Source organism: Bolinopsis microptera, chromosome 4 (assembly GCF_026151205.1).
Source record: "Bolinopsis microptera isolate Bmic1 chromosome 4, MBARI_Bmic_1.0, whole genome shotgun sequence".
Classification (NCBI taxonomy): Eukaryota; Metazoa; Ctenophora; class Tentaculata; order Lobata; family Bolinopsidae; genus Bolinopsis; species Bolinopsis microptera.
The window spans coordinates 8,361,880-8,389,278 of NC_087075.1; the positions used below are offsets into that span (position 1 = coordinate 8,361,880).

General features: G+C 37.8%; 2 protein-coding genes and 1 long non-coding RNA gene across 6 annotated transcripts in view; 2 read left to right on the forward strand and 1 right to left on the reverse strand.

Moving 5' to 3' along the window:
* Positions 1 to 21,377, forward strand: part of LOC134814197 (cation-dependent mannose-6-phosphate receptor-like) — a 47,792-nt gene extending 26,415 nt beyond the window's left edge. The window contains exons 2-8 of the mRNA XM_063822257.1: positions 15,986 to 16,138; positions 16,313 to 16,470; positions 17,179 to 17,288; positions 19,227 to 19,369; positions 19,614 to 19,722; positions 20,202 to 20,261; positions 20,466 to 21,377. Coding sequence (XP_063678327.1) covers positions 15,999 to 16,138; positions 16,313 to 16,470; positions 17,179 to 17,288; positions 19,227 to 19,369; positions 19,614 to 19,722; positions 20,202 to 20,261; positions 20,466 to 20,555 — 810 coding nt within the window. The 5' untranslated portion in view covers positions 15,986 to 15,998 and the 3' untranslated portion in view covers positions 20,556 to 21,377. The remainder of the gene's footprint in view (positions 1 to 15,985; positions 16,139 to 16,312; positions 16,471 to 17,178; positions 17,289 to 19,226; positions 19,370 to 19,613; positions 19,723 to 20,201; positions 20,262 to 20,465) is intronic.
* Positions 12,999 to 14,572, forward strand: LOC134814406 (uncharacterized). The gene is made up of 3 exons (XR_010160158.1): positions 12,999 to 13,422; positions 13,663 to 13,722; positions 13,933 to 14,572. It is a non-coding gene; the product is annotated as an uncharacterized LOC134814406 (long non-coding RNA).
* Positions 21,378 to 21,988: 611 nt separating the features above from the next.
* Positions 21,989 to 27,399, reverse strand: part of LOC134814194 (uncharacterized) — a 37,713-nt gene continuing 32,302 nt past the window's right edge. For 2 of the 4 annotated variants that reach the window (XM_063822252.1, XM_063822251.1), the window contains 10 exons: positions 26,712 to 26,791; positions 25,681 to 25,782; positions 25,372 to 25,442; positions 25,032 to 25,196; positions 24,769 to 24,853; positions 24,492 to 24,602; positions 24,260 to 24,324; positions 23,844 to 24,025; positions 22,660 to 23,689; positions 22,373 to 22,454 (listed from right to left, as the gene is read on the reverse strand). In XM_063822252.1, the coding sequence (XP_063678322.1) occupies positions 22,677 to 23,689; positions 23,844 to 24,025; positions 24,260 to 24,324; positions 24,492 to 24,602; positions 24,769 to 24,853; positions 25,032 to 25,196; positions 25,372 to 25,442; positions 25,681 to 25,782; positions 26,712 to 26,791 (1,874 nt within the window). In that variant the 3' untranslated portion in view covers positions 22,373 to 22,454; positions 22,660 to 22,676. Of the gene's footprint in view, positions 22,455 to 22,659; positions 23,690 to 23,843; positions 24,026 to 24,259; positions 24,325 to 24,491; positions 24,603 to 24,768; positions 24,854 to 25,031; positions 25,197 to 25,371; positions 25,443 to 25,680; positions 25,783 to 26,711; positions 26,792 to 27,399 lie in introns of all 4 variants that reach the window. The other 2 variants (XM_063822253.1, XM_063822254.1) reach the window with 2 other exon arrangements.

Consider the following 27,399-nt stretch of genomic DNA (forward strand, 5'->3'; position numbering starts at 1 on the left):
GCACTGTCAAATCGGTTAGTACAAGTGGAAAAACTGTTCGTGAACACGTGTCGCCCATCGGGATACTTGGATATTGCCGATTTTATGTGTGATCTCGAGTTACATATGTCGTCACTCGTCATGCTCAAATCCATCTAAATAACTTGTTTCCAGGCTTGATAATCAGCTGTTACCCGGGTGAAACTTCAGTTTATCTTCTATCAACGTTTATTGATCTCACAAATGCTTGATGTTTGAATTGCAGTGTCGTTTAACACTAACAGTACTTAAATCACCAGTATGTAAAGTCAAATCACTAGTATGAAGGCATATCATAGTAGTACATTTTACTGATTTAAATCGAAACCGTCAGATCTTAACGTTCAAAATGTACGATAAAATCTTTACCAAGCCGAGTTTTACCGAGGTTTTGCAAACATGCGATGGAAAACAAACGCATTCCACTGAGTGGAATCCACTCATGTGTAAGACGGAACCAGTCAAATCCCTGTCAAAACTTCGAGCAAATCTGCACACACTGTAACCAGCCAGGGGAGGTGGTTACAGAAGGAGGCAGTGACGACTGTTGACATACATTTTTATTTCTGTTTTACCTGTCAGACTTCATATCGATACACCGTTGTCTCGGAAGGGGTGTTCACGGTTCAATAACAACGACCATACAATTGTAGACTGTCAGCTTCTGGAAACCATCTTCACCAGACTGACATTGTTTGGACACCCCATATCCGAGACGGACGATCTTTCCGAAAGGAGTCCGACAGTCCCCACCTTACCAACAACACCCTAAGGGATCCCTTCCTACTCTATATGGGCATGAAGGAGACACCTCTAGACTTCCTGTCCTGTAGAGAGTGTGGGAGGCATTCCCCTGTCATCCTCTTTGATGTGAAAGCAATAGATAAAGGCTCTGACGGCAAACCTGATGTCTACCCCATACAATTTGATGACTTGTGGAACATCGATCGTCAAGCAGAAAACCGGATCTAACGTTCTAACGTCATCAACGGTATGCTTGACATGCTTAAATTAATCAAGAAGGGGACACTGAGATAACGGGTGGAGAGGATAATAGAACACAACACAGATCACTATTCGTTCACTAAAAAGTTTGTACAGATTGCTGGGAAGAGTGGTGGACTTCTCACACTCATGTGTCCACATGGAATATGTGTAGGGTTTAAGGTCCTCTGCCTGCATGAAGGGGCATCGGATTACGTTCAGTTCCTTAGATCATGGCAGCATATTCCGTCAATATCTGTTGTGGTCTTTGCTTCCCAAGTGGCCCGCCATGCCGAGAAGCAGTTCCCTGGTATGCTGCCACCATACGGAGGAAAGCTGGCAGACTCTTCAAAACCGGAGATCCCGCAATTCATCAAATTCGGCGGCGTTATAAACTTCGATGAGCTGTTGAACCACAAAGTTCAATCTGTGAAATCCAACCCTAGAGACCATCCTGTAACCAAGTGAAGCCACAAGTTACCATATTTATGTCCATAATCAAAGATAGAGATTCGGCGGAAAGACAGTACAGGCTGAGCGCCGCCCAGTAAGCCATAAGTACATCTTATTTGACAGATTTCATTCGAGGTGAATTTTAAAAATCCATAAGATATATTCCATCGCTTGAATATTTGTGCACAGCTGCTACGGAATAGAATAAACACATCAATTTGTGAGCAAAATCACAAGGAGCTTAATAGGTACAGATATTCATTATATAACATGTCGGGGATGAACTTACTGCTGTCGGTTACATTCATACATCTTATGAGAAACGGCTGCACGAATTCCAGGCCCCCCTATTATTAGGGGTCAGATCATACTTACTTACTTGATACTTGATAAGGTCTCCTCGATCATTCGAGTGGCCTGCACCAAGGAATTGCCGCTTATGTCGTATCATCTCTCTCCAGTGCTTGCGATTTCCTGCCAACTCTCGGACCTTATCAAATACAATGTCTGGATCTCCTGTAAATGTTACTGTGTCTTCCAGGACACAGGTTCGCCAATTCTTTCTTGGCCGCCCACGTGATCTTCGGCCGTGAGCAGGTGTCCAGTCAAGTAGATACTTTGGTAGCCTGGTGTCCGGCATTCTAGAAACATGTCCAAACCAGCGAAGACGGTTGGCACTGATGTTGGTTATAACCGGGTTTATTCTTGCCCGCTCCAACACTTGAACATTGCTCGTCCGGTGGAACCATTTAATTCGAAGGATTCTCCACAAACAGTTTTGATGGAAAACTTCGAAGCGATGTAGTTGCTTTGAAGTAGTGTTCCAGACTTCGCTTCCATAAAGTAATATTGTTAGAACCGCTGCAACATATATCCGTATTTTGGTGTTAGTTTGGATATTGCGATTCTTCCAAATATTACCGAGCTGATTGAATGCTCCTGAGGCTTTCTGGATCCGTGCAGACAAGTCCCGGTCAATAGTCCCATCACTTGATATAATCGACCCAAGGTAAGTGAAGTTGCTGACTTGCTGGATAGCCGTGTCTCCCACTGTAATGTCCACCGTTGATGCTTCAGTATACGGCCTCTGTGATGTATTCTTGCCGATGGCCATAACCTCTGTTTTCTTCGCATTGATTCTGAGGCCAGCCTGAGCCGCATACTTGCATAAAAGATCAGTCGTCTCCTGGAGACCGTCCTTGGTGTTGTCCATGATAGCCAAATCATCTGCATAGTCAGTATCCAAGACGACTGTATCCTGACCAAAGCTGGTGGTAGCTCTCTGCAGCACTGGCCCGTGTGACAACACTTTGTTATTCTCAGCCCGCTGCGCAGGCAGGTTGATGCAAACATTAAAGATAGGTGGACCCTGAATATCCCCCTGCCCAGAACCAGATGTAACGTCAAACCAATCTGAGAGCTCACCATTATGTCTGACAGAGCTGACGGTGCCGCAAAAGAATGCTTGCATTATGCGAATGTATTTACAAGGCAAGCCATAATGACTGAAAGCTTTCCAGATAAACTCCCGATTAAGTGAATCGAATGCAGCTTTAAAGTCAACAAAATTTAAGTACAGGGGGAGGTTAAACTCAATGCTGTTGTGAATAATAGTACGGAGCGAATAAATCTGATCAATGCAAGACCTTTTTTTCCTGAACCCGCACTGATTCTCTCGGAGCAGTTCTTCAAGCCCCGCATTCATCCGTCGCAACACTATTATCTGATAGAGTTTTGATGCCGTGGAGCGTAGGGTTATGCCCCTGTTGTTCGAGCAGAATGATGTATCACCCTTTTTCGGGACAATAACAAAGTAACAATGATACCATTAACCCAATCCTCTGGCATATTCTCCGTCTCCCAAACACGTGCAAACAGTTTCTCAAGCCTGTCTAAAAGACCAGGAGCCCCATACTTCAGCTGTTCGTTGGAAATTTCATCAATTCCAGAGCTCTTGTGATTCTTCAGACTCTTTAAAGCCTCAGAGATCTCTGTTCTGCTAGGGGGTAAATCACTATCACTCAGATACGGAAAACATGGTGCGACCTCTAGACTGTCTAGGTCTGAAAGGTCCACGTCTCCTATCTGCGGGTTTAGTAGTTCAGCGAAGTGCTCACCCCATCGTTTTCGTTGAGCAGCGGGGTCAGAAATCAACTTCTCGGTTTTATCTCTGACAGCAGTTGACTTCCGACTCTTCTTGCCTGACAAGGACTTGATCATCTGCCAGACCTCCCTCTGCTGACCGTGTGAAGAAGCTGTTTCCAGATCGGCTGCAACCCGTAAAGCCCAGTTCTCATCGTCCTTCTTGCAGCTCTTCTTAACACGCTTATTAGCAAGAGAATACTCAGATCTATTGAATCCATCACATGGGCATTTCTGCTTGACCTTACTCCGCTCCGAGATGAGATCCTTTGTCTCTTGTGACAAGTGCTGCTTGTCAGATCATTATATGACGTATAATTAGTGATGTGCCGTATAATTAGTGATGTGATCCACCAGCTACGATTTACAGAACATGTGAACTCTACCCTATGTCTAGCCCAGTTTTACCCCTTAGTTTTGATTTAAATTAACAAGTACACACACAATACTAAAAGAACAGATATCGTGGAGTTGGGTATGGTAATTCCTTCGCCTCTTAGCGGGTGTCTTGCCAACACTCAACCTGTCGATGTGAAAGTCGGTAATGACTTGCTGATCTTTGATAGCTCGCACATACTCTTGAACAGAGGGCTTTGGGCGATGCACTCGGGATTTAAATCCTCTGTGAAAGCCAGGCAGACTTGAGGGCTGAATCCTTTACTTGTCCTTCTTCCGGGAGTAGATGTATCCATCAGAGTCGAGTAGCTGTTGACATCCTGTCCGACCAGAGATGAATTTGGAGAAGGTAGGCATGTTGATAGAATGCGATACTATTGTCTATCATCTTCCAGTATATAATATACCTAAGAACACTTGATCGGCTCACTCCCGTTGCATGCCTTTGGCACGTACGTCTCACATCCCTAGATACAAGAACCCCTCTTTAGCAAGAGCTCCTGTCCCTTATGTGATATAGTTATACGAGTCGAGCGGTCAAATCTTAAAGATCATGTTTACTTCTTAATGCACAGCTATGATGTACATGTGAACTCTACCATTTCTAGGTTAGTTAAATTCTACTGATGGATCACATTACTAATTATACGTCACTAATTAGTGACATGATCTGATCTCCCTGGGCCCCCTAGTAATGAGGGGGCCTGGAAGTCGGCCTCTCGACCAGTCAGTGAGTGGAATAGGGAGTGAAGCCTGTTACCATTCCTCCACTCTTTAGAGTTTAGGAAAATAGAGCCAGCAACGAAGATTGATAATCGCCTGCTAGTTCCTGTAGCAACTAAATCATCTAGTGAGTGCCTGAGGATGGTGACCGGATTTTCGTCTGTTCAAGAGAAGAACATCCAACAGCAAGGAATGTGAAATATATCAATGCCATGCCGTGCCAACAGCAGACGGATAACTTCTCGTGTGGACCTCTATGCTTTGGGTTTCTCTGGGCATTTAGTGGTGGAAACGACCCCCAACAGATTCTGGTTCAACTCTACGGATATTAGGAAGACCATACTTAAAATCGCCGAGGACGTCAATAATCGCGATACACATCTTGGGAGAGAAGTGCAAAAAATAAATCCAACGGCAGCGTCAAAATCTCTGGTAACTGTTTCCTGTCAGGCTGTCTGAATCCTTAACAACAAATTACTCTCCAAACCCTGGGCAACTTCTCTCCTAGCTCCAACTACAACCGAAATACTGTAATATAAGCCCATCACCCTTTTCATCAGTCTCTGGAAAGCCCCTTGAAGTACCTACAGGTGTATCTATACTAGTATACTCATTCCACTAGCATGTAACATGTTCACGTAATCATTATAATGAGCTTTCCTCACTTCTTCACTTATCACTCAACCCAGCCTCTCTTCCAGTGCTCTGGATTTGGAGGACTTAATTAATGATACACTCAATTAATATACTTGTTAATTGATCTTTGATGTAATTTCTATTCGGTCTATTATTTTAATTTTGTTAGTGCATGGAGTGAGTCATGTGTATTAAATTTCGTAATGAAGACTGCTTTCAATTCCCAATTGAATTTGTTTTAGTTCTTAGTACAATATTTTAAGAGATTAAGAGAAAAGGAAGTTTTGATACTATGGTTTCGTACACGCTGCTTTGCTTTTAATAACTTCCTGGGTTGATGTTATACAGGTGGGCTGTGTAGAATAATTTTAAATTTGGGATAGACGTTGCGAAACTATGATCGACCGCCAAGCTTTTGTTATATTTGAAATAATAACAGTAATAAATTAAATTATAAACACTGCTTTTAAGTTGTAAAACTTTTACTCAGCAGTTTGAGAACAACTACAAATGAACAAACTGATATAAGTGCCACAATAACTCTATCCTAAATTAACAGCCTTCCCAGCAATACATGATATATTAATATAACTTAGTAAATAGTACACACTACACAGTATTATGTACTATGCAGTAGTACACAGGCACTTTCAATCATTTAGTAACCTAATGTTTAGCCATTAAATTATTTTAATGTTATTTTTTACACACTGTTCCTCATGATGTGTGGTATATTAAAGCTTTATTACCGGGACTACTGTATTTCTTTTACTTGTTAATCCGACCGACTGCTTTAAACTTTTTTTAAAGTGTGTTATCTTCAAATTAATTCTGAGACCCACTCAATCAATACGATGCTGCATTCCATGTTTAAATTGTTCCTAATTACATTGTTATCTTCATCCATGATCGCTAATAAGCTTAATGACATTGTTTGTAATTTAGTACTTCTTTTTCACTTGTTTACAAAAGAAATATGACTCAAAATTTTTCAGCTCCAGTACCTTGGTCGAGTGAAATCGTTTCTGCTCAGATGTCCGCTGGAGTACTTCGTCCGCTGGAGTACTTCGTAATGTTGTTCTAAGGATGAACAAAGGTAGTACAAAATTTAAGATTGTAAATCTTTAGAATCATACTGTCTAGCGCCTAATCGTTCAAAATCTGGCGAGTAACTGAGATAATTAAAACCTGATTGAGATTTGAAAAGTTACTTACCATTGTACAGTCAAAAATTATATTTTTAATTTCAGCATAGTGATGAGAGAGGGCTATTAATGTGTGGGATTTCTGCTGCTTTGTTACAGTCATCTGACTTTTTCATTTTTACTCGGTGACTTTCTGAGGAAAGAGTTCTGCTAAAAAAGATACAAAAGATATGCACGCGAGAGATGTTTCCTCTGAGATTATGCTGATGCCGGATACATCACAAGCACATATTATTCGAACTGCAAATCGGAGAATTTTTTTATAATCCTGAACTTAATTTAAAATCCTTACTTAAAATCAGTTCTCATCCAATACTTAACAGATATTGCATCTAAGAGAGTAACAGGACGCTCGCAATATCTTGTATATATATATTTTCTTGTGTTTGAAGTCATTATATCTCAAGTTTGGCACATATAAATTCTCCCAAACTCTCACACATTATCCGTCATATAGCCTTGTAACTATCTGGAAAGTTTAAAGAAAATCTATCAGTCAGACCTTGAGAAAATCAAAAATATATTCTAAGTTATTCACTAAAACACTCTATTTTCGAACTTTTTAACTTTTTATTTTAAACAGATTTATCGTTCTGGTACCAAAATGCTTTACCATAATAAACGTACGGCGCGAGAACATTTCCTCGTCCAAAGTCTGACAGTTAACAACATGCGTAGGATTCCCTCAAGAGGTGAAAACGTAATCGCCACCCACATAGCCATGTGCCTACGCGTACGGCGGTCGCGCGCTACTGCAAGCGAGAGGGCTCTGGTTAGAGCAAAACGATGACAAATGTTGTATCACGTGGTGACCCCCACGGTCGCTTCACTATAGTGCATGTAGCGTCTTCGACGCTACAGGGGGAGCCGCGCACTTCGTGCGCGGCGGGTCATACAACGTATGACAAGACAAATGAAGATATTAGCTGAAACACAGCTGCACATGATTATAAATAAAATATACAACGAAAGAGGTATACAACGTGTAGCAACAAAATTTAAATACTGCTACAATGAGTACCAATGACCAAGCAGTGGCGAAACACTACTGGGCCGGACGCGCCGCGCATCCAATATTACTTCCCCGTTCTTGCAACCTTCGTTAGATCGGCAAAATGCATGCTAAAGCAGACCTCGCCGAGCTGCGAAAGATTGACATCGTCAATTAATGGCAAAATTACCGCGCGCCCGCTATAATTTTTCTTGACGGATGTTAATTTGACCATTGTTAATGATCCGGCGCGGCGCGCGCTACTTCGTAGCACTTGCCATCGAAGACAACATTTCGAGAAGAAAGCGGCGCGCGCTACTTCGAAAAAATGTAGACGAGTAACATCCGTCAAATGTTACTCGTCTAAATTTCTTTGCAGTTGCGCGCGCGCCGCGCCGCTTCACGCCGCGCTTTCTTCTCGAAATTTTAGCCCGCCAGCCCGGCCGAGGCAAGTGCTACAAAGTAACGCACGCCGGGCAAGTCCATTAACAATGGGCATAGATTTTTCCCAATTTTCAGGCATATTTTTTGATTCACGATGTTGACCATTGTTAATGATTTGGCCCGGCGCGCGCTACTTCGTAGCACTTGCCATCGAGAATAAAGCGGCGCGCGCTACTTCGAAGAAATTTAGACGAGTAACATCCGTCAATTCACGATGTCAATCGATCCTTCGCATATCGCCGATCTGCATAATGTGGTTTTGAGAAGCATTATTGGATGCGCGGCCCAGTAGTGCATCGCGCTACAAGTATATTTTAAACACCCAATTTGTGTATTATGCTTCCAAAAAAGCTTTGTGGGTGATGGTCGGCAAAAAGAAAGCTTGACCTTTTTTTACTTTTTTTCAAAACTATCGGATAAGAGTATGTGTACGGTTGGAGGACTTCGCCGCTTCGACGCGCCGCGCGAACTAGCATTCTTGCTTCGCATCGAAGGGAGGGAATAATTACTTTTTCTACAACCAAAATTTGGTTGTAAATCCAATATGGACGATTTTCTGCGCCGCGCGCCGATTTACTTGGCATATCACTGTTGCATCGTTTTAAATTAGATAAATTACATCCAATTTATTATAATTAGTATGTAAAATATATTTAAATGCTAGTATTAAATATTCATATAAATTTAAAGAAAAATTTTTGGGTTTGATTTGTTAAACTTTAGCTAAGAATGAGTTTAAACATGCGTATTTGTAACTTAATTTTACAACCGTGGTGGATATCGTCGACATTATTTCGCGTTGGATATTACAAAATTGTCTTGGTACCTATAGGGTAGCAACAAATTTAAATTCCTATTTATTTATGTTGTATGCAAGTTGATACATTTTTGTTGACTGGAGTAGTTTTCAAATAATTATTTCAATATAATAAAGTAGTGAAAATAGTGATTATATATTAATATATATATATATATTAAGACCATTTTAATGAAAATCGTTTTAAAAAGGAATTGAACAATTGCTATATGAGGCCTACTAGTGGAATTAATTTACTAGGTTGTGGGTCCTTGATCGGATAGGACAGAAATAGTTCCATTTTGATGTTGTTTTTCATGCTTGCTCGAGAGATCCATGCTTGCTTTCTTAGCTCGGTTTTTCGTTCTTATGCTGTTTTTATGCCAGATGTTTGTAATCGCAAAGAGAGATTTTACTTTTTCTAGCTGGATAACTGTCGGTCAGTCGAATGTAAAGTCTAGTAATATTTACAACTTTCTTTCTAGTTTATATATGTTTACTTTCAATTAAGATAAATTCACATTCTCAACTGTAGGGAAAACATTCTGTCGAAGGACTGTTTGCCACTTTTAACAGACTAATCACAATTCTAACGGCCCTGTTCTGTACATTTTTTTCGTTATTCTGTAGATTTTGACTCTGTACAGCAGCAGTTAGCAAAAAGGCCGTGAGAACCGATTTGATTCGAATACATGGTTTGATACAATAATCGATCAAAAATTTGCTATAACTTTATAGTAACCCGCAGTTTTTTCTTGTTATTATCCTGCTGAAATCTTCTCTAGATTTTATTGACTTTGTCCATGATCTTCTTCTCCGTCAGTATTTCCACTGGCTCCGCTTTGATAAGGTTCTAAACAGAAATTGTAAATCCTCAGCACAATCAATTGTGTAACTTTGACTTAAATAATTTCCGAAACTATGCTCCAAACTCTTTGATCGTTATGACCTGCTTTGTATTTTGTCTCCACCTTTGTAACCTTACATTATATTTAGAACATTTGGATGTCAATATTCAACAGATCACCTGATATTAATTCTTCTGCTTAATTTAAAATACTTACTAATGTTACTAATTTCTCGATTAACATTTCATCTCGCGTACAATCCTATCAAGTCAATTCGCTGTCTGAGCAAAAAATGAGCGAGGAACGCAAGCTCTGTTAAAAAAATAAATAATAATGAACACGTTGTGTTGTTTTGGATGGCTAATTATATTTATAAGCATAACAGGACATAACACCTCCTAACTCGACTTGGACCTGAGTGTGTATTATTTTCGTTTAAAACTATCGAATTAAACTTAATCTTAGATAGCACTAGTACGGCAAAGATTAGAATATGGTATGGTTTGAAGTACATGATTATCCTTATAAAATCAATGACTAAAAGTTCCCACATAAATGCATGATAATGATACTAAGGTTAAAACGAATTAAATTGTCCATAATTCACACACAATGAAGAATGAAGATGTTTAACATATATATTATGCAATACTTATCCATAACAACCGCATCATTGATATGTTTCAGTAACTCCCTATAACAGGCCACTATATCTTACTATGTAGTTTGCATATCTGAAATGCAACCTTGAAGCGCTGCTGTGCTGCACTTCAAATAGTCATGGCAACGATTGGTTTGGTTGAATATTGAAAAACTTTACTGGATTGGAGGAGAAAATTCCGTGTTAAGCGTTAGTCTGTGTGACTCAAGTAGCAGTTTGTAGTGGAGTGTGTCCACAATGTGTCCACATCAGCTCATTCCAAACCAAAATCATCTAGAACCCCAATTTGCATCGCAATTCCCAGTCCTGCAGGGCGAAATTTCTTAATAATTTCCCTCAGGTGCCAATTTTGAATTTGGTATCTTTTTATCTCGGCTTCTGAATGTCTTAAAGAATTGTATTTTAATTTAAAATAACTGCAATAGTCTCGATTTTATACAAGTCATGAAGCAATATATTAAGGTCTCAAGTGCTAAGGTTTTAAGATATTCACGAATAACAGGTTTTAGGCTCATCGCAGCCCAAAATACGGGACATCTCGAGCTAGGAAGGTCGTAGAAACTTCTCCGATGTTGGAAAATTTCCGCAAAGACCATATTTAAATAAGACTTAAAATCATGATATGCCTTAATGCTTATTTGTAGAGATATTGCGATTGGCAGAAATCGGTTATTTTAGCTACACGCAGTATTTTTTATCATAGTTTATACTGTTAGTGAGACATCTCAAACCAGTGTTGAACGTGGAGTAAAACTTCTGATTCACCTTGTCTCGTCACAGAACCTTGTGCCTCATATTTTAAGCTCAGGTTATGTGCCCCAGGACCTCACACCTGCTTATCGACCATGAGCCGCAAATTGCAATAACATTATATAGCATCATTCGTACTCTACTTCGGCTAAAATTTGCTCTTTCATAGCATTATCAATCAGGTAATTGACTTCTAAATCATCTGCCTGCCCATCCTTCTCTTTTAAGATTAATTATTACCTCAAGTTCAATAATTTCGCTTCTGTTCACTGTAAGTGTATGTGCATTGTGCAATGAGGGACTACCACTTTCTAGTAGTACTATTAGCTAGTAGCTACTTCAGCAAGCGAGAATGTAAGTTTTCAAAGCACCTGAAATCTGAATGCCTTGCGCCACACTTTCAGCCATCTAGTCCCAAATTAAAGTATCGGCCCTTAGAGCACTGTATAATCGCTCTTTTACCTAGATTATTTTGGTTTGAAATGACCTAATGAAATTTTGAACATGATCCCATGAATTGCAAACTCGACTACACTCTGTGACTCTATAAAATCGCAGAGTGTATATTTTGATACACTGACTGTTATATCTCTGCGTTAATTGCTTGACGGGGTTTTTAGTATACTAATACATTATTGTTCAATACACCGCAGTGACCGCGTGTGTTAGACTGGAATGTTTATTAGACTTCCTATCACCTAGACATACTTTTTGAGAAGTCACGTGGGCGGGGCGCCGATATCACGTGACATAACTATGAGGGGACTGCACAAAATCGCGCTCCTTATATGGTTTAAATACCCGTTACACACTACACTGGTTGACATCCTTAATTTATACGCTACACGTACTGTATCGTATTGATAATTCACATATTAACTTACCTTGTTTACTTTAGTGTGCTTGATAGAATCTTCCATCATCCGTCATCGGAGTCACTGACCACCCGGACACCGAGATTGCTGCCTTAATTCCGCTCAATCCAGTAACAAGTTTCCATTTCTACAGCTGTGCCACTGGGGGCTCGTCCGGGAATTATTTCTCGATTGTTGTAAGCATTTCTTTAAAGTGCAGGGGATTTTCGATAGTATGCATGTTTGGTACGGTGGGGCTGCAAACGAATTGTCGTAGCGCGTTTGGTTGCGCTGACTGCTAAATATTATACATTTCTTCAGAGTGTAGTAGGAATGCCTTTTGTAGTGTAGTAGGAATAAATGCCTTGGGAATAAATGCCTTTTGGCCATTTCGGAGTGTCTCGGAGAACTGGATGTTGACATCATTTGGGCACTTGCCGTGCAGCACTTTCCACATGTGGATGATGGTATATCTTTCTCCCCTCCGTTGCAATAATATCAAATTTAAGGCCTTCTCTGCCATTAGTTTAGATGCTGCAGGCCATATTCTATTCTCGTTGTGAACGTGCGCTGAATAGTGAATACCTTCCAGTTGTTGGACGTAGGCACTCGTGATGAGAGATTAGTAAAGGGTCAGCATAGTGACTCAGTTCCTCGTTTTAAACGAACTCGGAACCCAGGCAGAAACTTTACGAGCACGTTCGGCTATAATAATGGTAAGGGTGGTAACGTGGGGACTCTAAGATATGTCAGCTGAAACCATCTGCATCACCCGTACCCCTCGGGAGGGTTAAGGGTATAACGTGTTGTCATCTGAGACTTGGGTTAGGATGGCAAATGGGTGGTCTAGCAAGGTGATTTGAGGACAATGTTTATGGACAAGTAGCTCCAATTTATCCTCACGAAGTGCCATGTTGTTTCATTTTGCCCACTCAACGACACAGTTGAGATCATGCTGTAATATCTCAGCATCTGCTAGACTATAGATGTGCTGTAGAATTTATTTTCTCTAATTAATTTCTAAAATTGTGATTTAGTGTTCGTCTCCTTAAATAAATATATGTTTATGTCTTATCAATAAAACATCTTTTCTATATAGGATGGTTACAAAAACTGCATTCTACACAGAGGAAAACAAGTTGACTTGCCTATGCTTCGGCTATATGTCCAATGACCTAGATGTACAGTTCAGAGAGAATGCTAGACTGGGAGTTAAAGTCATACTCCCTTCTCTCACAAAAAAGTATCAGCTGCTGCTGCACGCTACGATCACTCATTTGCTGTGAGAGCTGGAAGAATCTGGAATGTTCTCCCCAAAATTGTCAATACTCAAAGGACTTTGACAAGCTTCAAGACATCTCTTGGAAACTTCCTAGACACCGTTCCAGACAAGCCCCCTACTCCTGGATACAGTGCAGAAAACTCTAACTCGATAATAGACTGGTACAGTCAAGGAGGTGGTCCGCAAATTGCGTGAAGATGCCCTGCACTTCTAAACCTCTCAATAGGCTTAACCAATAGGTAGGTTCACATGATAATAATTACTTTTCAAGTTCAGACGATCGTACAATCACGGTAGAATAGTACAGAGAATACGTTGTATACTTGTTAGTTTTTATGTTTTTATCATGTTCTATAAGTCCGTTTCTTTAATCTACGATCTGCTCTGTAAAAATTGCTTACAGCAATAATATATATTGTAGATAGCTGCTAATATTTAAGCTAATATATTTGCTGAAATTATCATAAACAATTTTCCAGGGACAAACGAAAATCAACAGTTCGTGTCATGGCAGAGAATATTTCCTGATTAATTTTGCTGTGAGTTACTAATTTATAATGCGTTACCTGCCGTCTTATTACTAGGATCTGATGATCACAATTGAAAACGTCTGATATGGGAATTGATATGATAAGAATTTTGAAAATTTAAATTAAATGCATTTCAGTGATAATTTATATTAAACAAAAATTGCGGTGGTTCTTGTAATTTTAATCTTTAATCCAATAGGTTAATAACTTCTTTTTCAGTTCACAGTTGGAATATGAGCAGACTACATGCCTGATAATCCTGATTCCTACATCCGTAACTTCAAGGAGGTTTCAAATGGGATCGGAGCAACGTGTACACTGTACGTCTGTGTGGCAATGAAAATGTGGCAATTGTATAATTAAAAATTACTATTCGTAAAAATAAAAAGTTTTTTATAGACAACAAGATTTTGTTCAAAATTTAAAACAAACTTTTGGGGATTCAATAGAATAGAAATTAAACGGTTTTGTCAATTTTTAGACGTTTTATTTATTTCACACAGTGTATGATAATTTTAACAATTTTTAAATCTGCACTTTCTGGCTGTATTATTTCATGGATTTGATCGTAATATAATTATATTTTGTATAATATAACTGTAAATAAAGCAGGTATTTGGAAGAGATGATAATATGCTTTTAAGTGTTTATTATATTTTACTGCATTAAGATTGTTCCATATACAACTGCTTTTTACCGAGTGGAGTTATACCCAGATTTTGATTTTGATTGCTTAAATTCTTTCAACTTTTTTACGTTCTAGTTAATAGGTTATTATTATTGTGAATTTTGCTTGAAAGTTTGTAATTCTAAAATGTTGTATAAGCACTTAATTTATTAACGAAGAATTCAAATCTAACATAGCGTGTTTCCCTTCGTGTCTAAATGCAATATGTGCAATGATTCAATTCGACAGGACTGCACTCCATCTAATACCCTTTTGATCCGCAAGGTGAACTTAAAATAACAGCTTTCCTTAAATGGACGACTACGTGACCTTCATTAAAATGTTGTCTAGATGGAAGGAGGATCGAGAAATTTTCAATTTTAACGCTCCCAGCTGGCCATGCGCGGCTCTTTTACACGTGCTAGATGACCATTTTTTTTGTAAAGAAAGTACAAATCGTCATCAATTTGAAAAGACGCGCATCACAATGCGCGTGATGAGAGTATTTATCTCAATCCGTCGACGATCGTTGCTCTGCTTCGCAGAGCAACGATCTCGACGGATTGACATCGTCAATCAAGTGTACGGTTGTTATATTTATTAATGAATTTGAGTTATCGTGCTGTCACAGTTGCAGTGCACAGTGAATCCCTTATTAATCTATAATGGCTGGGTAAATTTTTTTTTTCATTAGTTTAATTTCTACTAGTTTTTGTGGTATTCATTTTTATTTCATAATCATAAAATATCATCACATAGGAGACAAATGGGTGAGTAAGAACTCCGTGGACATATAGAGAGTCTAGATTTGAACTTGGAGCCACAAGGCCAAGTGTGAATTTCAAATGTTTCTGCCAATATGTTGGTATGGGAATATATTACATTTTTGAAGGTTTCATTTTATATAGGGTTATTGTGATATTAAGTGTATATTGTTTAAATACTTTTTATTATCTAGCTTGCTAGTCGATTGATTGCTTCACTCATAAATAATACTGATAAATATCCACTATTTGGACTAAAAACAATTTAGGACAACAATTAACAGTACTATTCACTAACCTATGATTGGGATAGGGTTTTCACCTTTTAAATTTAGTGCATGGTGTTTCGAATCTGAAATCAAATTGACTTCACGCATCTTACATCTTCACTTTGGGCAAGATGTTAGGCAACAATTTATTAAAAAACGTCATGAATTCCGAAGGTAACTGTCATGAAGATGTAATTAGGTTGGCCCAAGTTAATAGGTGAGACCGAGCTAATGGCCGTGCGCAGGTAAGTACTAAGTAGACTGGTAACGACTATTAGCTCAGACCAACCTAGTTACATCTTCATGACAGTAATACCTTGTGACGTTCTTTTATTTTGAGTTATTAACACTGATCACTTGGTTGCCTTTTATTGAGACACCCTATATAGTATATATTATGTAAAGTGTATACAGTATACACTAGTTGCAAAAGATTCCTCAAATTTAAAATGACTAATTATCTATATATTTATTTGAGGATAGATCTTGATTCTACCTTACAAGGCCATAATAGTTCTTTTAGTCTTGTACAAATTACAATTTATCTCTGTGATACTTAATTCCAAACATTTAGCCAACCTGAAGATGAAATTTCTACTCCTATTGGCCATTCTCCCTCTGTCATACCAAGACATTACAGAGAAGCAACAGGAATTTTGCACTCGCAATGACAATGGTGACATCTGGAAATACGATTTAACTTCTCTTGGTTTGGTTGATAAGCCGTAAGTTAACATGTTCTATCAGCTGTTGCTATTAGAATATCATTGAGCAAATAAGCTTACCAGGAAAAACTGTCGAATAGGCTGGTTTCCTCCCCATGTAAAGAATTGATTGACTAGACTTTGTTAACTCCAACTGGGTATCTCAAGTTTTCTAAAATGAGGCGTGTATTTCAGGTTCATGGTATCAGACACCAAGTGGACCTATCACATAGCACTCTGTGGGGAGACAAATATTGAGATAAGTCAAGATATGAAAGGAGATGCCATCCTTCAAACTAACAAGGACGAGACTCACATTGTCGGCACCAAGATTTCTGCCCGACATGGCGGAGGTGAATTTGTTTTACAGATTTTTATTTATTCAGTTTCTCTTTCTTACTCTCTAAAATCATTCCTTTAAATATAGATATTAATATATGCATAGTTTTTTTCGGTTAATTTCTCGTATATCTAAGATATGATCTAGCAACTAGTGATTACTTTATCCTAGTTATAACTTGTTTTATAATAAAACATCTACCAATTAGTACTTGATAAGAAGTTTGACTCTTCAAAGTTGTATAATGCATATTTACATAGCATCTCGTGTTGTTAAATTACGTAATCACTTGTTGGCCAATTTTTAATCTCCCCATCTGTAATCAGTTTTACACATAGCTATCGTGTAAAAATTACATTAGCGTAATTATTAAGAAACCCCTCAGTGATTACGTAACATGTGAACGACCCCTTATCAAAATACGTGTGGTTAATATCTTTCAAAGAAGTTTTGAGTTAATTGGCTTATTTGGATTATAATTTTAACACACATAGAGAATGTTTTAAGCTACAAATTTTCTCACTTTACACTTTCAATTGTTGAAGATTTTATTTTTATCGAGGTTTGATTTATTATATTTTGTTTTTCATTTCAGAGAACTGAGTGAACTTTATCCTTAAATTGAATTATATTAAGATTTTATTTTTATTAAGATTTTATTTTTTTATCAAGGTTTGATTTTATTAAATTTTGATTTTATTAAATTTTGTTTTTATTTCAGAGAACTGGGTGAACTTAATCCTGGGAGCAGGGGACAACTACAATCATCATTGTAACGGCACACAGCGTAAAGCTCAGATCATGTTCATTTGCGACCCCTCTGCTGGACAGGTATGTGGATAGTTTACTTATTTTAATACTTATTAGTTTTACTTATTAGATTACGTTTTTAATTTATTAGTTTTATTTCGGTGGGGGAATGACTCAATGACTACACAGGTATGTTGGGATCTTTTTAAAAAACTCAATAAATTTATTAATTTGTGAAAACTGTTTACTTATTAGAGTATTTATTTAATTTCCATTGTTACTTCAATAAGTTAAGTGTATGTGCCACGGTTTCCTTTACTCATTTAACTGAATTACACAGGTCACATCGAATATTTTTTCATGAAAGTGTAAGGTTTTTCGCTAGACTTCGATTATAATTAGAATATAATCTTACTGTTCTCTCCAACACTAATTTCCTTTGTAATTTTTACTTCTTGTAACATTACTGCTTGATTAACTAGTAACTGCACTGTCAAATTAATTAATCAGCTTTTTGTACCTCCAATTAAATATCAATTATAAATTAAGTAGATCAATTATAAACGCCGGAAGTTTGAAAGATGAGCTTGCTCTATTTGTAATATAATAACCACAAGTAGAGACAATTTTATGGTAGAACCGGCGAAATTGTTTTACTCTGACAGTCGAGATTATGAAAGTTGGAGCTAACTTTGAGATGTCTGTATTCCCTAAGGAATTACCGTACAACTGGCTAATTTCGTTGTCTTGAATTTCTGTCTAACATGGAATGTGCGAGGTATTGTCACGTGAAGATATAATATATAGTTCAACCTCCTAAATTGACCTGGTTTTCTCATCGTTATAACATTTTGATTATAACCAAACTAAACATTACTCTTATGTAAGCTTACCGCTGATGCAATTTTTATGAATCAATGCAAGGAGCATTATATAGAGAATATGAGGTGAGGTTTTGGTTATCAGTCGAATTCACGTGACCACGTGCGTGAGTTGTGTGTGTCTGTCTTATCTACGTCACAAGGCTTGCCTTGGTACTATCAGTTACGTTGTTTTTATCTCTCCTAAAGGAATGCAATTTTATCAGTATTTCTGCACAAAAGAATTACCTGATTGAATTATTTTGAATATCTTAACGTCCGAACCACGCAAGTGTGCAAAACTTTAAAATAACTAGGGTTTTGCAGCGACAAAATTGATTTAACTGCCACATCTTTTGTCTTGGGTATTCAATTTTTTGAGTCTTGAATTTAAAGGATTGAATTGAAGTATCAAGACTTCATAAGTAAAAATTTCGTTTGTGCAAACTGCTCCTACAGTGGGTTACCATATTTTGTTCGTCAATTCTGATAAGTCAGGAATAACGAAAACATATGGCAACCCACTGTACAAGATTTGTATGAAATATGAGATATCCTAATTTCTAGTCCTTGGTTTCCAAATGCTGATGTTAATTCATAACCGAAAGTCGGAACTCGGGAGTCGATTTGATGCTCTCCTACTGTGGTAACACTGTAGTGCAGATAAAGGAAACAGCACCATATTATAATACTTATACATATATATATATTATATCAGGTACCTTCATGAGTTCATGGGAAGGGCCCAATTTAAAGCGAATTTTAATTTAATTATGATGACAAGAACTGAAAAGATAACGAGCGAGGAGCCTTTTAGCTTTCATATTGTGGTGTGCTGCTTCATCTTTACTTCCAAGTTCCCTTACATCTTAATATTTAATACAAAACTGAACATTTTACATCCTACACTAAACTGAATCTCTTCCTGCTTCTCTTTCTTCGTTATGCTAAAGTTATTATCTGAAATTAAGCCCCTGAAAGCTCATATTGACAGAATATAATCAATAAACCAGTTAAAAATACAAATAATAAATAAATAAAAAGTAAATAAATTCTACTTTTTACAACACACCACACACTTACAAAACTACACAAATTTCAAGATGCACCACCCATTATATCTACTCAAAACTTTTTCCTACTCCTTTTCCTCACTCAGGGAAAACCCTCCATTTTGGATGAAGCTAACTCTGATGTAGATTTCTGTTTCTATATGTTCGAGTGGCCCACGAGTTTGGTTTGTCCTAAGAACGCTAAGGGAAGTGGCAGAGGAATGAGCGTCTTCAATCTCTTGCTTGTTGAGTGAGTTTAATCGATTTACGTAATTAATTAATTGTTTTAATTAAAACTTGATGTTCAAATATGCGTCTGACCGTTATCACAATTTGTTTTGTTTTAAACAACAATAGAGTCGCATATGTTGATATGTTAATTTCTGATTTAACAAGTTTTTTTTTCTAGAGTCGACTCCACTACTGTACAAGTTATCGTGATTATTGAGATTGAGATTGATTACTCGACCCATGTTTAACCATTAAAACCCCAGATTTGTGGTAATAGTGATAGTGTACTTTGTTATCGGAGTGGGATACAAGAGGTATGTGGTGGGAGCACGAGGGTACGAACAGCTTCCTAACCTCGCATTCTGGAAAAATGTATGTATTATTACATTCTTCAACTATTTTTACAACTACAAACAAATACATTTATTGAGGACATTACAGAAGGATTTGGGGTGACGCCCACCAGACCCCCGCCTATGCTGCAGTTAAAGCCGTGGCCGAAACGCCATTAAACAAAGTTATCGGCTCGCCGACTGCGGTCGCCAAAATTATTAATTATTATTACAGAAAGAATTGATTTAATGTAGTAAAAGGAGTCTTAACTCTCCTCTTTTCCTAAGATTGCGTTATCTTGTCCCATAATACATGTCACATGTGCAAGGTTCAATATAAAATACACATTGTACATTTGCATTGTACAATGTACAGTGTACACCGTATATGTACAATGTACATTAATGATCTCGGACGCGGATATGTTGACAACTAAGTTTCAGAATCCTTATTGAGTAGCATGATTACGTCATCAACATTCAACATTATTTGAACCTTTGAACCAATATATCACTCAGTGTAAAGAAGGAATGGTAGCTACAGTTGAAAAATGTAAAGGCGGATCCAGCTCAGGAATTGTAAGTGTTATTTACATTCCACCTCATGTAAAGTGATATGTTTTAACTACTGGAACCTATAACAATGTATATATACAATGATATGTAAACAATGGTATCTATTAATTTATTGCAACGTCCACAGTCTAATACTAAAATATTTACCGATAAATCCTATACGTAATTAGACTTTATTTGTTTATTTATATAATTGACTCTCCGCAGGGTGGAGTAAGAAGTGATATCATAACAACACCAAGTACCGGCACACTCAACATGAACATTAATGACGATGATGAGCGACTCATAATGTAAAAACCATTTAGTGAACCCTCAAAGTGGCTGAAAGAGAATTATAATCCCGTGGCGAAGAAGCATGGTTGCAAAAGTGGCTGTTTTCAATCCAAGCGGTTTATAAGAACTGTTTATAATGCTCCCTACTGAGTTAACAGGGATGATGAAGATGGAGGTTCAGTAGATTTTGTTGGTGCCGTGTAAAGTCAGGTGAGCATGCTCGCTGGCTGTGCTCAGTATAGAAATATAAGAGATGCCCCATGGTATTAAGATATTCATGTTACGATCAAGTCTGGATTTAAGTTTTACCAAACTTTTAATATCGTAGCTTTGTAGGATTGTTAATTTAAAACAATATGTTGAAATATTTGCTGTTTAAATAATGTTTCTGAAAGCTTCTGCACGGAATATGACTGACTTATTGGCTCATTATAAAATTTTAGTGCATTTTCTTTGGATTAGTAATAAATATATTATATATATATTCTGTGTGTATATGTATATTTCAGAAAAAGATGTTAGTCGAAGAATTATCGTTTTTCATCATAGATAACAGGGTTAAAATATTTGGGATTGAGCGTTTTTGTTTTTTCAAAGTTGTTCATCGATGCCGATTTTTAAGTTTTTATTTTAATTTCTTTGTATCGATCGCGATAATAGATATTTACCGCGTACTTTCAAATGGGAGCTATTTCTTCTTGGGGAGATGTCGATTTATATAACGTTTTTGTGAAATATGATGAATGATGAATGGCTCTCCAGTGCAATAATTTTTGCGCAGCAAAATTTTTGGAACTTATTTATTTATTTGTACAACGTTATTCTTGAGACCTCACATTGGTTATAAACGAGTTTTAATGACTGTAAACATTAAATGTGACCCACTCGAAAGGGTCTACTTCTAGTTAGTTACGTAACGCGCTAACAATACTTTTATGATAGTTGTAGCGCTGGCACGTACGTTCGTTTCGCGCGCGCGCGCGCATGTCAGATTGATACAACTTTAAACTATAAACTATTGTCACATGATGGATGATGTGTCCGACCTCCTGAGCCACAACACACTACCCAGTGATATGTCATATGAGGACTGCTCACTGCGAACAGTAACGCTAGACCCTTGAAAATATCGTTTCTGAGTTGGAACGGAGTTTCGGTCACTCAACTTCATTCCGACTTTCGAGTCAAATTTTCGTAAGTGCTTGAAACAGTCGCACTTGCTCCGGAGTCCTGTCGGAACATTTTAGGGTTTTATGAATTTAGTTTCACTGGTATTTTGTAGAGCTAACCCTCCTGGGAACTCACAGTATTTTGAATTTGCTGGAATATTAAAATGGCGATGTGCACTGTGCAGGTCAGTGCTGACTGTAAAGGTCGCTTTCTTTCATTATCAACTTAACCTGCTAATGAAAAGTGGTTTTTCAAACGTGGAATGGAGAAATAATTGACAACAGTTTTGAGAAAATCTTGAAATCAAATAAAGAACATCACAAAAACGGATAGTATAACTCAATCAAATAACTCGTCATTTCTAGTTTAATGTACAAACAAAAATTGTCTATTAATCCACAATAAAATCTGTCGAAAAATAGGCACAATTCACAACACAAATAAAAAGCTCAAATATTGTAAGCAACAGTATCAGCGGATATACTCGGCCAGTGGTCACTGTGAAACCTTAACGGGAACATAAATTTATTGAAACAAGTTGAGCTCATCAGTTGATCACCACCATATTGGTATATAACGACAAAAATACACAATTTATATTAAAAACAGTCTCAAAATGACCGACTCCCTTGTACTATCATAACTTCTCGCTAGGAGGCTGTGGTTCGGTTTGTGGACCTGCCTGTGGTTCAGGCGGTAATGTTATCGGTTCTTCGACAATTCCGCCAGGGAGCTTTTCCCGTTCTTCATCTGAAGAGTTTTTTTTTAATTTTTTAATTAGCTGCAAAAACAAGGTGTACTCGAAGTTGTCAGCTAATATGCAGTAACAATTACACGAAATATATTACTATCAAAACGTATAATTTGTGATGGTTGATTGATTGACAATGATGCCCTGGCCCTGCCCATGTGCTCGTAAGGATTGATAATATGTAGTGCGAAATGTGCGTGTTACCAGGAGGTGTTTTATTGCTAAGAGTTGTCAGATTGGACGCTGTCAAAGTAATGTAACACTGAAGAGAGAGTCGAACTGGAGGATGAGCTCTCTGATACTTGGGAAGCATCTGTGACATTATCATTCAAAACTGTTGGCTCATTCATTCGCTTGTAATGAGTGAAGAGTGAGGTGGTGGAGGAGGAGGAGGAGGATGAGGATGAGGAGGATGAGGAGGGAGAGGAGTCACTCGGACAGGAGTCATCTTGGAGACCTTGTTGGAGAACGGAGTCTTCCACACGTTTGGAGGAAATTCTGTACTTCCCCATTATGTCTTTCCATGTGGAAAGTATATCTTCGACTGCATCTATCTTAGATCCACTCGTCATGGAAAGGAATGACGATGAGTTTATGTTTGACAATTCCTTCTCATTATCCTCTCTTGATCCATTTGGAGTGTTACTGTTGGATGGAATTGAAGAATTGGACGGAGTATTTGAGGTTGTATCTGATCCAAGTCCTCTTTGGCGATATTTGTATCGGGGTAAACTGCTTCTTGGAGACTGAACATGACGCAGGTTATATTGTTGTGGAGGTAATGGCAATTGTTGTGGTGATTCAATAGGTTTTTTTGGCAATTCGGGAGTAGAAACAGGGGAGTTCACGGAAACTCCCTCCACTGAAATACGGTTAGTAGATGTATTATATGTGGAGATTGTTGATCCAGAACTTTCTCCATTTTTCTGATTATGATATAAATTTACATTGTTTCTCTCTGAATAAGACGGCTTTGAAAAACATTGTGGCGGTGGAATCGGTAATAATGGTATGTTTTGTTCGGAAGATGCTGTGCGTGTCAACGACAATGTGGAAGTTTTTTGTGGTAATATTTGCTCTGTTGACGATGTTCTGAACGAAGTGTTAATAATTGGCGACAACATCTCTAGTAATGAGGGTGTTATTGATATTTCCTCAAAATCTGATGTTGACCTTGATGATTTTGATGACGTTGGTGATTTTGGTGATGATGATGATTTTGATGGGTTGATCCCTGAGAATATAAATATGAGAATAACTGCAGAGTACTATAATACTTTAAAATATTGCCAAAAAAGCTATGGTAGCACCTCCCTCCATGATCGGTCAAGACTCAATATTGTCAGCTGACCTGCAGGTTAGGTTAACATGATAATTTCAATAATAACCTGGTTTGGACGGATCGTCTAAATTGAGCCCCTCCTCCTCCAACGTCAACCCAGACTTGTCTGACAGGTCATCTCGCTGCTCCACATGCAGTCCTTCAGTGGTTCCTAATGTGGCATCACCCCTGATGACGTCACGTGCTTCATGACGTAGTTCTGGAGCTTCTACCGATTGTGAGCGAGGCCTGTAGTATCACAGATTACGATATCAGCTACACAAATAAATGAGCAACATATAATATTAGCGGTACAAAAGGTGATCTATTAAATAAAAATTTAAATTTTGAGAAGTACGAGTTAAAACATTGCAAATGATTTCGACTCACAAAGTTGAGCAAACCAATTTAGAAAGTTAAAAGAATCATTGCGATAAACTTATCAGGAATCAGGAATATTAATACGATCGGTATTATGAATACCTGATAGGAGTGCTTGTCAACACGTTATCTTCCATTATAGGATGGGTAATGTTTCCCGGCGCCATCTGTATGGTTGGTTATAGGTAAAAACAATATTACAATGACATCTGAAAACATCCAAAGTCCAAACATTCGTTTCCATGATGATTCCGATGCGACATCTCTTAAAAGACCCCCCCCCCCCTCCCCCTCAAGAAGTTTTAAACCGGGAAGAATCAGAATCTATTCTAACCTGGTCTCGAGACGTGTCAGCTCGGCTCTTCAACTCCAGAGTTCTGTACATTCTCTCATAGTGCTGTTGAGCTCGCGTTGCGTGCTGCAGTTCTGCTGTGAGGGCTGCAATCTGACAGAAAAAAATACAGAGGTCATTCAAACGTTCTGTTATGTGTGGTTGTATTGATATAAACAAGGTATATTTAATGGGAAAATGCCAACCTTTCGAATGTTAACAAAAAAGTTGTTGCTGTTAAGTTTATTTTAAAAGTATTATCAAATTGAAAAAAGCCTACCTCGTCATGCCTGGCAGACAGGTTGCAGTTTAAAGCATGCAGCTCACTTTTCTGCATTCGCACTTCTTCATCAAACGTTGCACAACTGTAATATTTGGAACTTTTTTCATTTATGGTAAGGGAGGGGACAATCGGACAATCGGTCATCGGAACGGAATTAAATTGAGAACTAGCGAATCAGAACTATTTTAGATACCACTAATACTTGCGAAAACAAAGTTGATGAAACTTTAAATCTGATATATTATGAGATTATACGTTACCTTGTTTCAAGCTCCCTAGTTCGGTTTCTCCTCTCCGCATAAGTTTGTTCGGCTGTTTTTCTCCAAGTTTCCTCCTTGTTGACATGAAGTTTCAGTAGAGCCGTTTCCTCCTCCAGCACCGCTGATTTGTTGATAAGAGCTGAGTTTTCCTTTTCGTACTGCAGCCTGAGTAAGACCACGAGTTATACTGACTAATAGTTAGACTGACTGACTGACACGTTTACTGAAGATTTGACAAAGCCAGTTTCGACCGACTGACTGGTTCACTGGTTGGCTGGATTTGATTGACAATTAGTTGACTGTAATACTGACATAATATGTCTTTAAACAAAGCTCATACTTATAATTTTTAGCTCGAGCCCTCAGTTTCTGTTTTACCGACTCGAAGTGATCCTTCTCTCTTTCATATTTCTGAAATCATTAAAATTTGTTATCAGTTTAACTGCCTAGAACACAGACCACAGTCAATGATAATAATTTTGGATTGATTTTTTATAATTTGGATCAATATATGAACAAAATCCGAAAATAGTTGAGACATATTAGAAGAACCACATAAGATGGCAAAAAATTGTAAATATATTCTGAAGGTCTATAGAGAAGCAATTAGATGTGTCATAGCCGGGATGATTATGATATAGTAATATACCTGGATCAAATCGGAGTACTTCAACTGTATTGTAGTCTTTGCTTGTTCCAGAGCTAGAACACTTCGGTTCAGCTGAGAAATCTCGATTTCTTGTTCGTGGACCTGTGCGGTAAACGATTAATGACCTTGATGATACTGAACATAAACTTTAAGGTAACTTCTGGAGAAAAATTATGGCCTAGGCTATCTTTTTTATATTTTATTCGCCTCTATTTTAGCAAATAAATTTCCATTTCAGTTGTTTCCTAATATTAATAATATGTTTTCGCTCTTTTGAGTGGGTAGATCATATAACTATTTGTTTGAAAAACTGAGTGGAGACTCTCACTTTTTTCCCAAAACATCTATTATGTTTCCTAATATTATCGTCATTCTACTAGACGGCACGTGCTGCGGACAGACTGCACGTGCTGCGGACAGACTGCACGTGCTGCGGACAGACTGCGCGTGCTGCGGACAGACTGCAGTACCGGTACGTCATCTATCTGATCTTTTCAGCACGCGCTACAGATCAGATCATTCACAACGCCTATTTACCCTATAATAGGAGTACCATTGAATAAATATAACACTGCAATACTACCATCATTACGACACCTCGTACATGCGATATCTGTAGATAGTATGATTGGTGACAAACACAAAAGACTAATTCTTAAAGTTTGTGAATATATTGTTTGGTTAAATTAGAAATTATAAGACTTAATTGTTATGTGAGAAACATCAAAGTATCAAGCCAAAATCGTATTATGATAGTTCGGCGAGAAGTCTTTTCATCGCATGCTTCAGTGACATGAGTGAACGAAGAGTTGACTCATCAATTGATCAATGTCATATAACTTTACTACATATATTGTCTTTCTTGATCCTTTTCGTGTGGCAAAATCGACTGTCAAATACAAAATCTAGATCTAATGAATTTTGATTAAAACAACGTTGAACAAACATATTGCAAAACATGGTGTTGGTAATTTGTTTACTTTCACTTTCTAACACATTCCAATTATAGAAGAATATCTCAATCTGTTTACCTTAGCCTCCGCTGCTTTAGATTTTTCCGTTAGTACTGTCAGAGATTCTGTCTTACGATCCACTTCTTTTTCCAGCCTATCTGAAAACAAGGAGTTTGTATTTTAGATAAATATCATTGGACCGACTTTGAGTGGGACAAAACGAGTGCAAGTACATATAAGCAATAATGAAATCCTGAGGCACAGACATTTTCATCTTCATTTGGAATGTATTCTGCTCATCATTAAACAGTTGAGAATATTGTTATAATTTGTCTCTTTTTGTTTAGGGGTTTTATTTGTTCACATTATGTATACATTAAGTTCCAATTTGGGAAAAAGGAAATGGCCGCGGTAAATCGGAGTATTATTTGTTCACATTATGTATGTTAAGTTCCAATTTGGGAAAAAGAAATTACCGCGGTTAATCGGGTTCGCGGTTTACAAATCAAGGCTTACTGTATACTACATACAGTATTACAGTATTACAGTATTACAGTGACTGTTAAACTTTTATCTCAGGTATGAGATTAACACCACCACCGGGCTGGAAACCACAATGCAGTGATCATATCATAAACAACTTGGTGGAAGCGGTAACATCGCTATCAGGCGGAGAAGATGCCCCAGCTTCCACATTGATATCTGGGAGTTCAACTGCAACGTCCACCTCGTATACTACTGGAATAGCAGGTTTTGATGATCTCGT